General features: G+C 39.1%; 1 protein-coding gene across 1 annotated transcript in view; it reads right to left on the reverse strand.

Moving 5' to 3' along the window:
* megf10 (multiple EGF-like-domains 10) overlaps positions 1–16,546 on the reverse strand; it is a 47,883-nt gene that overhangs the window by 30,831 nt on the left and 506 nt on the right. Inside the window, exons 2-4 of the mRNA XM_020081808.2 lie at positions 6,294–6,430; positions 3,172–3,273; positions 1,428–1,528 (exon numbers count right to left, since the gene is read on the reverse strand). Of these exons, the coding sequence (XP_019937367.1) occupies positions 1,428–1,528; positions 3,172–3,273; positions 6,294–6,412 (322 nt within the window). The 5' untranslated portion in view covers positions 6,413–6,430. The remainder of the gene's footprint in view (positions 1–1,427; positions 1,529–3,171; positions 3,274–6,293; positions 6,431–16,546) is intronic.

Here is a 16,546-nt window from a genome sequence, read left to right on the forward strand (position 1 = left end):
CAGTTGTTGTTTTTGCCGCAGTGACTTCACACCTGTCACTGCCTGCTAGCTACTGACGAAAGGGGGGGTTACACAGTAGCCTCAACGACGTGAAATCACTGTAACAACAACACATGTAGAAGACACAGGGTCTGTTTTTCTGACTAGTAACAGTCTTTCAGCTGAGGCTTGCATGTCTTTTCCAGCAGCTGTATAATCCATAATATACCTACTGATTTCACAAATGTCTGCCTGACTGTCTGTATGTGAAACACACTTTGAAAACCCTTTATCTGCCTCACACTTGACACATAGATTGTCAAGGGCCCAGGGAAGTTCAGTGTTGCAAGTTGCAGTTGATGCAATTCAAAACAATATGTTCAATATCAAATTAAATTTAGTATAAACAGGCAAACAGAGCAGAAGGAGTTGAACATGTCTCCTACAACATCCTTGGATAAACTACAGCAGAGGTTAGCACCTGACCAAAACTGGCCTGCCAGCAATAACGATATTATACATTGACGGGTGTCACTGGTGCTGATCTCCATCATGGCCAAAACATTTAAAGAAACACATCCTGTTTGGCAATTTGTCTTCCAAGTAAAAACACAATGGTGTTTTGTTGCTGCAATGCTTCATATCAAGCTGAATTAAAGAGCTTTTATTTGGAAAAGTTGGGAACTTAGGTACAAAGATTGTGTCAGTTGCTTAACAGACCTCTGAATTAGCCAGCATGTAATGTATTAAAAATAAAACCAGTTTAGTTTACCATTCAACGTATGTATAAACCACACATGTTAACAATAATATAACATTAACATTTTATGAAAAACATTGAAGGTAAACCAGGTATGATGAACACAAAATGTTCTAACTGTAACTCTAACTCTAACACTCTGCAGGGTAGACTGCACACAATGTCCAGCACTCTTACTGTAAAAAAGTGACACTACATTTTAGAACTATTTGAGGAGGACTCACTAATGTCAAGGAATAATTCTGAAGTAACTCCAGAGCTTTAACACAGGACACGCGAACAGCCCATTCCAAGCAGGCAGGTTAAGAACGAGCTCTGCACTCGTGTTGGTGTTCAGCTGTTGTCACTGTGGAGGTCATGACTCTCATCAACACATTCAGAAACCTGCATTGTGAGTTGGTTGTATTACTCTACTCATTCATTCAGGTTTCTGTCTTTGAATCTGTCACGTATCTCAAAATGACTCAATTCATCAAAACTACAGTCCTTTTATAATTACCTCATTTATTAGTTTTGCTGGGTATCTTTTCTGGCATTTTTGAATAGTCCAGGTGCTAAAAAACAAATGTTTCTTAACCATAATGAATATTGCTCCCATATATTTATGATGATAACAAAGATTAGCAAAATACAATTTTTATATGGTCTTAAAAGAGAGAGAGAGAGAGAGACAGAGAGAATTACTCACGGGCACAGATCTCTCCATTCTCATAAAAACCTGGGCAGCATTGGGATTTTCTCCGGTACATGGTTTTCTCTCCTCTGCGATATGCTGTACGATAGCTCACCCTGCACAGAGACACACAGGGTCACACACTCAGTAAAAGAACCTGCATACACACAGTGTTGCTTATTTGATGTTCATTTCAAATGCAGAGTGAAAAGTCTATTCATGGAACCAAGTGTCATCCATCTTTTGACTGTATCTTGAATTAGTCATCTGTGCACACTTAAAATAATCACAGGTTTCCCAAGGATTCTGTGTTGGGACCAGTTTTATTAACCTCATATCAGCCTCCATTAGGGAACATTATCAGGAGATGTTTATTGCTATGCAGACAATACCCAGTTATACTTATCTATGAAACCAGGAGAAACTTAGCAGAATCTAGGAGTTATCTTGATCCAGACTTAAACCTTTGATTCACATTTATAAAAAAATTCACGGACTGCCTTTTTTCAACGTCATAACATTGCAAAAATTAGGTACTTCCTCTCCCACAAAGATGATAACTTGGACTTGAAACTTGACACTACACCCAGCATCTATTTCACTTCAGTCCTTCCTCACAAGTGGCTCTCTATGAGTCTGAAGGGCAGAGGATGTCACATCCTGTAAGGTTGTGTGAGATAAATTGTGATTTGTGAATATGGGCTCTACAAATATAATTTGATTAATTGATGAGATCTGTATTATTTAACTAAATCATGCATAACTAAGCAAGTGCATTTAATAAAGAGCACCTCTAAAGCTGTAAAAGAAAACTGAATATAGTTAATAATTAACAGTGGCTTCTTACCTTGCTTGAATAATGTGTGAATAATTTGTTTCTGCAGTGTTTATCACCCCATCTACTTAAAACATTTGAACATAATCCACCTGGTTACATAACTGATTAAAATCTAGTATTAAACCACATGTTTATTACTGATGTTGTCGTTTTAACTGGGGCGCATTACTGAAATTATACAAATTCTCAATATGGGTACAAAAGTACATAAGTACAAAACCATAAATAAAGATCAGATTCTAATTAAATAATTGAAGAGTACACATTATTATCTTTGTGAGAGCAGAATGTATGGATGACATGTTTTATTAGACTTCATTTGATTCTTCAAGTGGAGTTGACGGAGTGTTCAGCATGTACATGTAGAGTCTGAACACATGCAGGGTATTTAATAGTTGTCTGACTGAATGTCAGCGCTGCAACTGATGACATTACATACAAATATAGTTGCAATGGCAGTTGATAGTGGTTGTGATCATATTTTAAGCTAAGCTCAGGACCATGCTACTTGTCACATGGCACAATATAGCATGTGCAGTGGCTGCAACATACTCTACTACATAAGCCCCAGAATAAATGGACTTGTGTGATGAGAATTTCTACCAAACTACAGTTTTATCAGTTGAAACTGAACAGTCTTTTACTTTGGTTTGTTCTCACTGTATGGTTATGTACTTATGAATGTAGACTGATTGGTCTATCAATAACATAAGCTTGACAAAACTAAAATATCACTGTGATGGTTTTGCAGAGTCAAACAAGTCTCAAGTGGACGGGTGGTGAAAACATTGTGATAAGGTTTGTAAAATGGTTGACAGATGGGGAAAGTGCGCTGCTATAGTACAGTGGTATGATCCTATAAAAAACACCATTCTCTCCACTACACACTGTTGCTTCAGGCCTCAGTGATGTCGTCCTTACCTGTGTCTGGTGCACTTGAACCAGTTTAGGATGTCGGTGCAGCTGGTGTAATAAATCTGGTCAAAAGGGTGGGCGTACGACTCCTGCACCGTCACTGAGTAACTGAAACCACAGGAAGAGAAGAGAGAAACATCAGTGTGTGTGTCTGTGCGTGTGTGTGTGTGTGTGTGTGTGTGTGTGTGTGTGTGTGTGTGTCAGATGGTCAGTGGTTTGATCACTTGATTGTTTGTATTTGGTAAATGGTCTGTATTTATATAATGCTTATCTAGTCTTGATGACCACACAAAGTGCTTTACAGTTTTACATTTACTCATTCACACGCAGGCCACAGCCACCCCAGAGAGTTTGTGTGGTAGGAGGCTCTGTATGAGTGTGTGAGTGACTTATAACTGTAGTGTTAAGCACTTGAATGTGGTCGTTCAGACAAGACAAGATTTATGGATGTATTTACTTTATCCTTTGTGACAAAGCATGAAAAGTGTTGTCTTCACATAGTTTATTAAATCTGCCAAAACACTTCAGAAATGATAGGAAGCAACACTGAACATCATGTATTAAGGATTGTCACCGACACATTTTCTACACCCCAAAAACCTGATCAACCATTATTACATAAAAGTAAGAGTCAAGTCAGACTCAAAACCAACCTTGGCCCCAACCAATACTGAGCCAACCAATATTTTCCTCTAAGGCCGAGCTTCACCACATCAAATCTCAGCAGACCGTTTAATTATGATAAACCCAGTCTAACTTCACCCCCTCACATGAGCCACGTTCAATGACCTGCACTGACTGCTAACTGATGTTCACCACTCATTCACATTTACCTTTCTCAACAATAGTCACTGTTGGGATGTTTTTCTTCCTTATTATTTAAGGAAGAATAGCGTATCATATATCTGTTCTTCTCAGCCTTCTCTAACTAACTTTTTTTCACTTTGATTCACAGTACTTTTCTCATAACGTTTTACTATATTCTACTGTATAGTTACTGTATCGATAAGCATATCTTTCTGATTTCTCTGACTGACATAACATTTTCAAAAATGACCATCGTTCATTGAAGGAACAGCAAGTCTGTTTACTTTCCTGAGACCCTGATCAGAGCTGGTGTAAATATCTTTCTGTTTCCCATAGGGACATTTATTTATGGCCACTACCATTGATATTGATATTGTATTTAAATGTCTTTAACTATTTGAAATGAGTAAAATCTCTCTCTCTCTCATCTGTAAAGTCAATATGATGCACATGCTTAAATTTGTATATATATATACAGTATATATATATATTTATATATATATGAAATGACACCTGGCTCACCACTTATGATCAAATCAGTAGAGATGGATATTAAAACCGGGTGTGAGAGTTTCCTATGAAGCCACATCATTATCATCAACACTGTAGGTCTTAGCAGTCCTCTGTCCCTCTCTTGTCTCTCTCTGAATCTTTCTCTGCCGTCAGTCTTCGGGACAATAACAACAGAAGAGCGCTTTGACTGCGTCCGCAGCTGTTTCCTCAGATTAGCTGCTGAAAGATAATCTAGCTGGGAAATCTGCTTCTACCTTTGTTCTTTTACATTTCACTTAATGGATTTCCAAGCTTCTTTTTAATTTGAAAGTTTGTCAAGTGCCTCACTTCACCTTTTTAACACTTTTATTTGGAAAAAAAACGAGTCATGTCTTTGACAAACTGAGGTTAGTCTAACACCAGGGTGTACATTTACTGAATTAACACTTTGTTTAATACTTGTTTAAACAAATCAGAGACAGTGTGTAAATGAGTGAGATTCATTAACTTTCTTTCCCAGTATAACAGTAACTTTGCTGCTTTTCCATGTCTTTTAGCTCAGTCTTCATTTAAGCACTGAATGAACGACTGATCGGTTGAATTTACAGACAGCAGAAGTGGCAAAGTTCCCACAGGAGGAGGCAACAATCCTACCTTGCCTCCATGAGGCTTCGTATCGTGCCAGGAAAAGAGGGTGAAAATTAGTGTGTCCACCTGAGTGTCATGTTTCCATCTCTGCCAACTGGGGCTGGAGCTGATAAATACCAGTGACTGCTGCATTAAACATTAGACAATGAAGTGAATTGTACCCTCTGACATTGAAAACTAAAGCCAGATGTTAGTGGATTGCCATCCACTGTGAAAGGGGTTTAAATGTTGGAGTATTTTGAGGCTTTCACAGAGCCAGCTGGTTTCCTATTATGTTGAGCTATGCTAGTTCCTGACTTCATCTTCAGCAGGGATTCAGACTGAATACAGCCCTGTGCTAAAACAAGCGCCTGTCGTAGTGACAGTGTATTGTTTGAAGGTACAGTGTATAGAATTTTGTGATATCTAGTGCTGAAGTTGCATGTTACAGCTGAACACCCCTCACCTCACCCTCTCGTTTCAAACATGAAAAAGAATCTGTGGTAGCTTCAGTTGTCATAAAAACTCAAAAGGTGTTTAGTTTGTCCAGTCTGGACTAATGTAACAAACATGGCGGCCTCAAGTATTCAAATATAAAGGGCCTTTTCTGGGGTAAAGAAAACTACAATTCACAAGGATTATTCTACATGAAATAGTTCCCTTCTACCTAAATCTTACACACTGAACCTATTAGTGATTCCAGTTGCAAGTTTTAATAGTGTGTGAAGCTCTTAAAGACAAAGTTTTACGAATCTGTCAAGTTTTCAACCAACTTGTGTTATTTGCAAAGTAAACAGCAGAAATTAAGAGCTCACATTAAAAAGAAATCAACCTGGAATGGACCAGTACATGTACATGTATTAAATGTGATTGTCCACCACACTTTACTTAAAGATAGCGCATTGTGCTTCAGCAAATGTCGAGCTTGACGACCTGCATTGTAGTTTTCAGAGCCCCCTGAATAAACAGCCCTGCTGCACTGATGGACTGGTTACATTACAGTAACGACGAGTGCTGTGTTTTTTCACACAGGCCTATGGTCGCTCTGAATGCAACCTGTGGTTCGCTCATATGGCCTGATCTGCTCCGCCAGTTGTGTGGCCTGCGGAATCAGTTACCCCGGTAACAGAAATTGATGGAAATGTGATGTCAAAGAGCTTTTAGACAGAAAATGACATTGAGACAGTAGCATTGTGACAGACCTCTCCCAGTGGCTGCAGACATTGGGATCCTCCAAATTGAGGGAGGAAGTGATGCGAGGCAGAAAACAAACGACCACAGCCAACAGAAGTGTCCTGTCGCAGCACAGTAACACAGCCATCTCTGTAAGAGCTGCACCCTAAAACAGGAGAAGACACAAGTTAACTGTTAGCATTGAGTAGTCAGACAATGGTAAATAGATAAATAATTTATAAAAACATCAGACAATGTGTTCTGCGTGTGGGACAAAGTCACTATTTTGAAAGTAAGCCACAGTTGTGAATTGACACTAACAATGAGGACTTAAAAAAAATCTAGATTTATTATTTTTGAATATATTTTATAAAATTCATAAAAGAAAATGATCATGTTTTCATTGAATCTAGTTTGAATTCAACATTGTAACAGAAAACCAGAAATAATAAAACCTTGAAGATGGGATGTGTACAGTTTTGAGCTTCAGGGTTAAAATGTAGTTAACATTAATAATCTTTACCAATTAACTGAAAATGAGATGAACAGCTGAACATATGGAATATTAACTGAACTTGTATCTGACACACTGAAGAAACATCTGATGACACTGAAGTTGACTTCAGCACACACTCCTGATTCACAACTATTCAGCAGATAAAGTGAAATTATTGATATGATCTGAATGAAAGTTGAAGTGGGAGAAACACTGATTACAGCGAGATCATCAGACAACACTGGTCACTTTGTTGGTCTTATTTAACTATAAAAATACCATTTGCAAAGTTCCAGTAATTTAGAGTGGTGCCCCTTTCACACTTAGTATTTGGAGTGCAGGGAGCACAGATCATCAGACAACAGCCATGCTTCATTTGGCCTTTTGGCAACAAACTTGTGACTGTAAGAGATCAAATAGTCACCGATTTAATGAGATCATCTGAGGTATCATCTGTTGTTTGTCTGTTGGTCTGTTAGTGCAGCGCGATAGGCTGCTGTCAGACGGTGGACCTGTGTCATTAGCTGTACTCCTTTTCCTTCAGTCTGTTCTCAGGTCCCAAATCAACATATGACCAACAGCAATTGGATGGACAGTCAAGATTAATATTCTAATGACTTTTTTTTTCACATCATCGACAGGTCAAAGCTACTTTTATTGATACTTTGGTTCATGATGCCTGCAAAAATAATTAAATCCCTTCAGTGCTATGCTAGCAAACTATAACACTATATCATCACGGTGAGCATGGTCAATACTATACCTGCTAAACCTTTCCTAAGTGATTTCATTGTGTTAGTATTAATCTTTGAGCTTTCAGCCCAAGTGAGGTGATGAGTCATTACTATCAAAGTCACAGTCTGAGGTCATCACATTCTGACTCCATGCCACTGGTCTGTGTGCAGTATAATACACATGCTGTATGTGCTGACTTAAAGGTTCAGTGCAAGATTAAGGTGAAAGGATCTATCGGCAGAAATTGAATATGAAATAATTCAAGTAATATTTTCACTAGTGTGTTTGATCTGAATTGTTCGAATTGTTGTTTTCTTTACACTAGAATCATCCCTTTATATTGAAATACTTTATATTTGCATCAGGAGTGGGTCCTCTCTACAGAGGCTGCCATGTTTTTTCACAGTAGCCCAAACTGAACAAACTAAAGCTTTTGACTTTTTATGAAAACTGAGGCTACCACAAGTTCTCACTCATGTTTGGAAGGGGAGGGCGAGGTGAGGGGTATTCAACTGCAGCATGAAACTTCACCACTAGATGTCCCATATTCTACACACTGAGCCTTTAAGCTAACCTGCAGTCAGACTTTTACAAAAACTAAAGATTGAAAACATGTTATCGTCTGTTTTTTATACTTTAAGTTTCCACATTCACATTCTTAGCACTTGTTTGCGCAATCTGGTTAGAATGAAAATTCTAGAGGACCCACAGGCTTTGCAAATTGCAGCATTCTTTCACCACCAAGCACATTAGTCACATACAATTTCAATGGGAACCTTCAATTTCCAAAGTGGTGCCTTTAGTTTAGTAACATAAATGTTTGAATAAAACAAATCTGGGTCATATAATCAACAGCATCCAATCTATCTTCTCTGGCTGGTGTGGTCCTACAAACATGACAACGGTCAGTTCTCTTTAACACAGCTGTGATACTTTATTTTGACAGAACTCCAGTAAGATATTGGTGGTTGCACGCATTCTGTTGTTATTCAGCTATTCCAAAGCTTAATTACAAGGATGACCTAAATGAGACAAGACAGTTTCTGTCTGAGGAGCATAGTCTCCGCCCTTTGTTAAGAAATCAGAGATCATCTACTTTTAGTGGAAAAAACACTGGATTCTGAAAAAACACACTTGCTGTCTTTGGGAACGTCAGGACATTTGCTTTAATTCAAAATAAAATGTTGTTGAAATCATTTTGTCTGTATATCATCCTCTGGTAGAGAGAGACCTGCCAGTCCATGATGCAGGATTGAAGAAGTTTACCTTGGGACACAGAAAACCAAATCCTTGTGTGTGTCCTATACACCTCATTCCCTGTTTGTTTCTCATGGCCATTGAGCAGAACATATTTCTCTGTCTACCCAGTGAACAGCCCAGTGCACACTCCACACCATCCAACAACATTTCAAGATTTTCTAGACCCTGTGCCTCATAGTTCACAAGATATTGGTCAGAAATTGAATTGCTACAGTTCTGTTTTCTCCACAGATATCGTATGGGGTTTAAATACGAGCTTTAGCTGGACCATTCGAGGACAGTAGTGACCGATATCTCAGTCTCAGGTCGCATGCAATCTGGAGCAGGTTTTCTGCCTGTCTCCAGTCCTTGATAATGTGTGTTTAAACATTGAAATGACCAAACCTCATGTACACTGTTTGAAATTAAATCTACCAGTTGAATCTCTGGAGCGATTTGTAGGATTTGTCAATGTACTCACACTAAGTATGTCTGGTCAACTTCCTTAATGGTACAGAAACAGCTGGCGAGTTCAATACATGATGGCAACTTTAATACTCCAGCTGCTTGATGAATCTGAAGAGGCCAGGAAGGTAAGACTTGTGTCTCCTGGTTAGCTTCCTTTCAAAAGAGTTGTTTGATGGAGGAAGCCTGTCAGATGTCTCCAGTGGCTGCATGGCTGTTGACAGTGTGTCTGTGCCTGCGGTTTACAGGCCTGCAGGGCCAGTCCTCTCTGGTTTCACTGAGCTGAGAGAGGGCACAGCTGCAGCCACCAACGCTGAAACTCTCCCCACCCCGAGACAACTGCACTGCTGCAAAAACAAGGACCATGCTGTGAGTGTAAAAGGGCTCCAGACACAAAAATCCTAATGGAGCGGATTAAGCTGGGCTGTACAACTTTGATACAGTGCTCCGGGCAGCACAGTATTGACGCCTCTCTGTCCGCTCACTAAGGACTGCCAGGAACCAAGACCTGCTGTCAGAAGTCCCTCCAGCACTAACAGAGGCTGAGCTAAGGCAATGGAACAATATTAATTACTACCATCTCACACAGGTATGACCTGGTAGTAACGTACACACTATTACCAAATAAGTATTGTTAAGAGCATAGTATGATCACAATTGAATACATGTAAGCACTTTTGTCCCACAATGCAACAGATGGAAATCCTTGGAAATCCAGAGTTGCTGTTGGAGTTACCCTTGTCAAAGCACATTTTAGCACAAAGCAGTATACTGCAGACCATACTATTGTACAAGGGTTGCACAGCTCAAAATACAACTAAACTAAAGATACTGAGACTTCACAACAAACTTTGTACCAATTTATGTCTAATACACCACAAACCGTTAATTTAGGCTAATTACAGAATAAGCAATTACTTTTAAAAATTGACTATTTTAGTACAATATATAGATTATTGCTTTATTTACTTTGTTTGAAGGGTTGTTGAAGAAGGCCTCAACAGTACTCTTACTCTCTCATTACCACTCAATGGTTTCACCAAGCAACACAACAGCTGAGGCTGATGAAGGAGGCCTACAGCTGACTCTGACGTACGTCAAGGAAGCCTGACAAAGCACAGGTCGGACTGATTATAGTATACAACTCTCACCACGTAATGTTGACTCTGACAAACTGAGCCTGTGATGTGCCAAAATAATCGTCAAGCAACAAATAGTGGTGTTATAGAGAGAAAAATTGTCTCCCTGTCTTCAATGACAACGGTCTCAACCGGAGCAAAGATATAAATATCTTTGAATACTTTTCTCAAAAACAGCCGTCATTCCTAGTTGGTTGGCTGAAACCTCAGAGAAAGCACAGCTGCAGTCAGTTTAGTGTGTCTCCTGCAGTGTGAGCTGACTTTCCCTCATTCACTTTCACTGAAATACCACAGAATGTGTGTTTCCATGCACACAACACAGCAGTCATAGGCTTCTGTTCATTCACATGGACACTTACAGACTGGACTCAATGCATATATATATATAATATATTTCCATTAATTGAGATAAGCACATGATTATCGATCAGTTTCAGTTGTCCATGCATTGATGCTAACACACCAATGTAAAGACATTAATTCTGCGAACATATTATTATGTTAGACTAACATAATACTATACAGTAAAAGTCAAGTGTGTGTGTGTGTGTGTGTGTGTGTGTGTGTGTGTTGCGGATGTATTACCATCCGTCTCACACTCTGTTCTCTCACAAGTGAACAGCTTTAAGTATGAGAGTTCATACGTATGTCAGTTCACGTCATATGCTCATGCTACGCATACATCATCTCTGTCCAGGAAGACCAAATGATGTTGTTAATAGCCAGTCAGAGTATGTGCATCATGGGAGTGTGGCTGAACAAATCAATCCACTGTGCACAGCTCTGCACTGCATATACTCATTTGAAATACGAAAAAAATCATACGGTGGTCAAAGTTCATATTGTAGTGGCTACAAATAAATCAATGAATGTTGTCATAGCGAGGGGATTAGTAAAGAGCCCTTATTAATTGTTTGCCACGATCCTCTGTCCAGTTTTGGAGCACAGCACCTGTTGAGTTGTAGTTACAGTATGTTTGAACAGTGTGTTTGACAGACCTTCTAACATCAGCCCTCTCAGCCGCTGTTTCACTACTTCAGTAAAACTTAAACACACAGGACATTCTGATGCTGAAATAATGGCTAGTGATTGTAAAAGAATTGAATCAGATCTCTAAATGGAAAAACTACAATGTGTGTGTATATATATATATATATATATATAAATACATATATATAGGGTTTTTTTTTCTACAATTCCAAACACAAATTTCTCAGTACTGACTTCATCAAACTCAAACTCAGTCTACTCAAGAATTAATTTGACTATATTGATATTAATGTTGTTATTATTTGAATATAAATAAGTAACCTACAAACTGACACTTATTACATAGTTTATATATATGTATATATATCTTTTTCATTTGTTTATTCAGTCTCACTTTTCTCTTGCACTTGCGCTTAAACACAGACACACACTGACTCTGCTGACGGCCTCCGACCCCCTACAGATTAAACGTATAACTGATTTTGTATTCTTCTTTTCAACAAGCTCTTCCATGCCCCTGCACATGTGTGCACCATACATACACACCCATACACACAAACACACACTTGTGTGAAAAATTCATTAATGAAGGTTTGTTGATGGATTAGAAAGTTTTAGCATATCGCCCAACCCTAGTGGCTTTCTATGGATATGTTTACACTGCATTCTTGCCAAATCCATTCAAAATGTCTTGTTGTCCCACTTAAACTCCACCAAACCTATCACGCTACTAGCCCAGTCTTTGCAGTAGCGATCGAGGGATGTAGACACAATGGCGAGGTCCTACATTTACATGCACTCCACCAATAGTGAATCAGTCTCAACTGTCAATCATGACATTTCCCCATTTTTATATCATCAAATACATCTAACACTTACAGGACAGAGATCAGTCTTTGAAACCAACCTTTGAGAGGAAAAAAAGATTTTGGCCTTTACTTAACATTTTAGTTTGCACCTACACTGCAGCCAGCCGCCAGGTAATGATCAACACGTTCTAGCTTCACTTTGGTCGCGCATCTTTATATACAGTCTATGGTATTTACACTCCATTTTGCAAACTATTACAGTTACATTTACATACACCAACTTTCCACAAGCAAGCAGGCCAGGAATATGTTGCTCTCCCCTTTAGCAGAGAGCGTGAAACTGTGAAAGGTCCCTTGATTCCTCTTCATGCTTCAGCTCTCTTCCAGCTGCTTGGCATGCATTGATTCCTCCAAGAAGCCTTCCCGTTGCTGAGGAACCCTTCTGTTGATCTGAGGCAGTTCTTATAGTCCTCATGGGAAATCATTTTTGGTCTTGGAGTTGACCTGGCTCTTGCCTTCATTGCCCTCACATACTCACTACTGCTATCTTTTAACCCACAGGATGAAGGAAATCTTGCTCACACTAGTCTGCCTCACTTCATCCTACCTTTCTTTGCACTGCCCTCATCCATCTCACAACTATGAAACAAATAAGGTGGAGAGTCGTGCACTGATGTCTGCAGCTGTGGTTGCCTGTGTGTAGAAGTCATTTAGCGTGGATGTGGAGGTTGAGGTATTCTGCCTGGGGTTTGGATTCCCCACACTTTCTGAGAGATCTGTATTCACTTCAACCAGCTCCTGGAGGTTCCTCAACAAAGTTTTTATCCCGGCTTAACTTTGCTTCAATCTCACCCAGACTATGCATTGTATGTGTGGCTGGCTCATGTGTCAAAGTCCTGTCCTGTCCACTTCCTCCCCCCTTGTAGGCAGTATTTGTTTTTTCCCAGGTGCCAGCAGTCCATCCAGAGGTCACTAGGCTTTCCTGGTTACCAAACAGTGCCAAACAGTTTCTTCCTAGTAGTCCTTGAAATTTGGCATACGGCTTGATGTCATCTGGCTGCTCCTTGGTTAATCTCCAAATTACTCTCCTTCATTAGATGCTTGAACCCAACATGATGCATGCTCTTTACATGGATAAGTGTCTGGCTCTGAGCCTTACAGGCCTTCATCCACTAGTGGCTGGTCTCTCAGCAGCTTCCTATAACAATATGATGGACCTGGTGGCTCTGGAGCAGATAAACTACTTCATAGAGAACAGTGATTAAAGCATTGTAATGTTACCTATTGTAACTCTTTTTTAGGTCAGTGTGTTTTGAGTCACAAACTTTTCTTGTTTGGAGACAAATGTCGAGCGTTGTTCTGGTAAGAGAGTTGATTCTGACCTGTGTATGAGGTGTTTTGTTTGCATTTGTGCATTTAAATTTTTTTTATATCGGTTACTAAAAAACTACAAACTCAATTTCACTGGCAAGCATAAACCCCTAGTTTATTTAATCAGCCTACTGAAGATATTAAACATGGGCAAATCAAAAATAATAAAGCAAACAAAACATGTAGATCTGCAACGTTGTTTCCATGGTTGCATCTGACGAACCTCTCCTCACTTATCCCATAACACTCGTGCTTGGTGGTCCGGAAAAGTGGGAATGTGTGTCTGGATGGTTTTGGCAGGTGCAACTTATTAGACCCATTAAAGTCCCTCAGGACTATTTGTTCAGTCTTTCTCCAATGAGTCTTTTCCTACTCTTAACAGTAACAGGTGGCATATGTGGAACAGCTACATGAGAAGAAACGGGATTGATGCGCAGAATGTAAACTGCACCTTTGACATGCATGGTCTGTGGTTCAATAGGATTACAATAGGGCCCCAGTGGCACGTAAATCTCCGAAATTCGAAAGAGATGGAAACCACATCAGCGAAAAGTAGAAATCCTACAGAAGCTTCATATGTGTGACGATCTGCCACTTTGATTTTATCACGTAACATCCTACGGGAAATTCCAGGCTTTTTCAACACTGGTGTTATGCTCATACGTTTTCCTTCTGCTGTAAACTTTGCTGCTTTTCCTACAATGATAGGTCAAAATGTGTACTGTGACTGTGAACTTCTTTATTCACCAGACACTCAGGTTGGAGATTGGTTGTTTTCAAATTAAACACAAAACACAAGAAAAATGACTCCAGTCAAGCTGCGTGTATCGCATTACTAATGTACTGCAATTAGATAAGTAATGCTCAGTGGCAAAGAAATAGACAGAGTGTAACCTATCTACTGTATTTAGTAATGGGGGAAATAAAACAAAAATTTTACCTCAGGCCTTGGAACTTACCAAACAGGATGCAGACTGAGACAGTCCTGTAAATGTTTTATCTAAATTTAGACAAAATCCAACAACAATCACATGAGTCTTAGTCCTGTGCCATTAAAGCCTAGTTTCCACTTCAAATGGGGTTGTAACTTTTGTTCTGTAGATACATGGTTTCATCTGTTGTCATTCAGCTGAAGGCATCTTTTACATTAAGGTACAAACCTACAGGTTTATGGTGATAACATCAATTTCCAGCTTAATGCACTGTGATCTATTCTGATGTCAGTGGATGGTGGAGGAACTACAGAGATAATGTGTTTTTTTTCAACTTCTTATTCCACCTTCAACCATATTCCTCTCATTTTAGCTCCAGAATCCATCCCCCTAAGCTGGAAGTTTATGTTCTGAACTTTTCTTAAACTTTCTCAGGCATCCTTTGGGAACATAGCCAATGCCTTCCTACACATTACAAAGAAAAGTAATTCTCATGAATTTTTAAAATATGAAGACCAGACAATGGATGTCAGATTAAATATGAACTTGAAAAAAAGCCACTCAAGTTTATTGAGAAACAAAATGTTCTATGACATGATTGGACATGCTAACAGCTGCACCGGACAAACACTGTTGTTGAGATAGACCAAGACTCTGCTGAGAAACATTATGACCTGGAGTTAAATCAGTGTTCTGGTTATTCTCACAGCCCAGTCTGAGCTATCATTATTATTTCGAGGCTGGAGACGATCCATTACAGTACAATGTATTCTCATTTTCTGTTTAAGTCTGTTTAAGCACTTTATTAGGAACATGGAATTGAAGAAAGCTTTACACACGTTCAACCACCTGAGTCACTAGTCCCCTGCCACACCTCTCCTCCCACTGGGTTGCACTAAAGTCACCACGAAACCTTTACAGTACATCAAATCTCAGCATATCATACATAAACTCCACAACAGCGATTAAATAAAGCAATAATCCAGGAAGGAAATTTTACTCCATTCCCAGACAACCTCACACAAACCACCAGGCCACAGATTCTGTCGGCTAAGAAACATCTGGGAGGAACGTTATCCAGATTAAAAATATTTGTGATTTAACAACAATTACAAAAAAATTATATTCATTAAGTTTTTTTTTTTAAAACCATCTTAGCATTTTATCATTAGAGGGGCAGGTTGAGGCTACAGGGTTAGGGTTAGGTCCTATGTATAGCGATAGTTAACACTATACTATAAATAGTATATAGTCATACTAAAAAACCTAGATAATAAATAAATGATTTCAAAGTTTATAAGGCAGTATTTCTCTCTATGTCCTCTCTCACTCTGAACATGGCAAACCAAAAATCACATGACTGCTTTGTGATTCCAGCTCTTTACTTTTCTGACCGCTCATCACCGACAGATGATTATTATCAGTTCAGGTGAAGTGTGCACCCGATGCAGGAGCTCCATCAGCTCATTGCTGCTTGTTATTCTGTCACTCATCAGGCTGACTGTTCAGGCCCAAATTAACCATGAGCCATCAGGAAGTGTCCTGGTGCTCCTGGTGAGTTACAGAGGAATATCAGCATGTCTTCCATCCAGCCACTCAGTGTCCAGACTGAAAAGTGAATGAAAGACTGCTGCATTCATTTCTGTTCTCTTGTCAGATCTTGTGAATTTGAAAAAACAGATTTGGTTTCTTATTTGTTCTCAACACTTTCTGTGATCTCTGCTGTCCAGCTGTCAATGGATGAGAGGTGGAAGGTTATAGGCCATAATCATCAATCTTAGAATTGAGGAGTTTTAAGTTCCTAAGAAGAACTGTTTCATGTTTTATGCATCAACAGAAAATAATCGGACTTGCTTTTCAACAAGAGAGTTACTCCTGCTAGTGTGAGGGATTTAGATCAATGCTAGATTTGAACCGTGATAGACAAAGATATGGATTATTATATAACATCAAAATGATCCTCTGTGTGTGTGTGTGTGTGGTCCAGGTAATGCCCATGTTGTGGACCATAATCTGTTTACACTGTCACATTATGGGGATTTGTCTTTCTTTTAACAAATCATTACATTTTGGCATGATGACTTGTTTTAGGTTTAAATTTGATTT

This window comes from Paralichthys olivaceus, chromosome 18 (genome assembly GCF_024713975.1).
Source record: "Paralichthys olivaceus isolate ysfri-2021 chromosome 18, ASM2471397v2, whole genome shotgun sequence".
Classification (NCBI taxonomy): Eukaryota; Metazoa; Chordata; class Actinopteri; order Pleuronectiformes; family Paralichthyidae; genus Paralichthys; species Paralichthys olivaceus.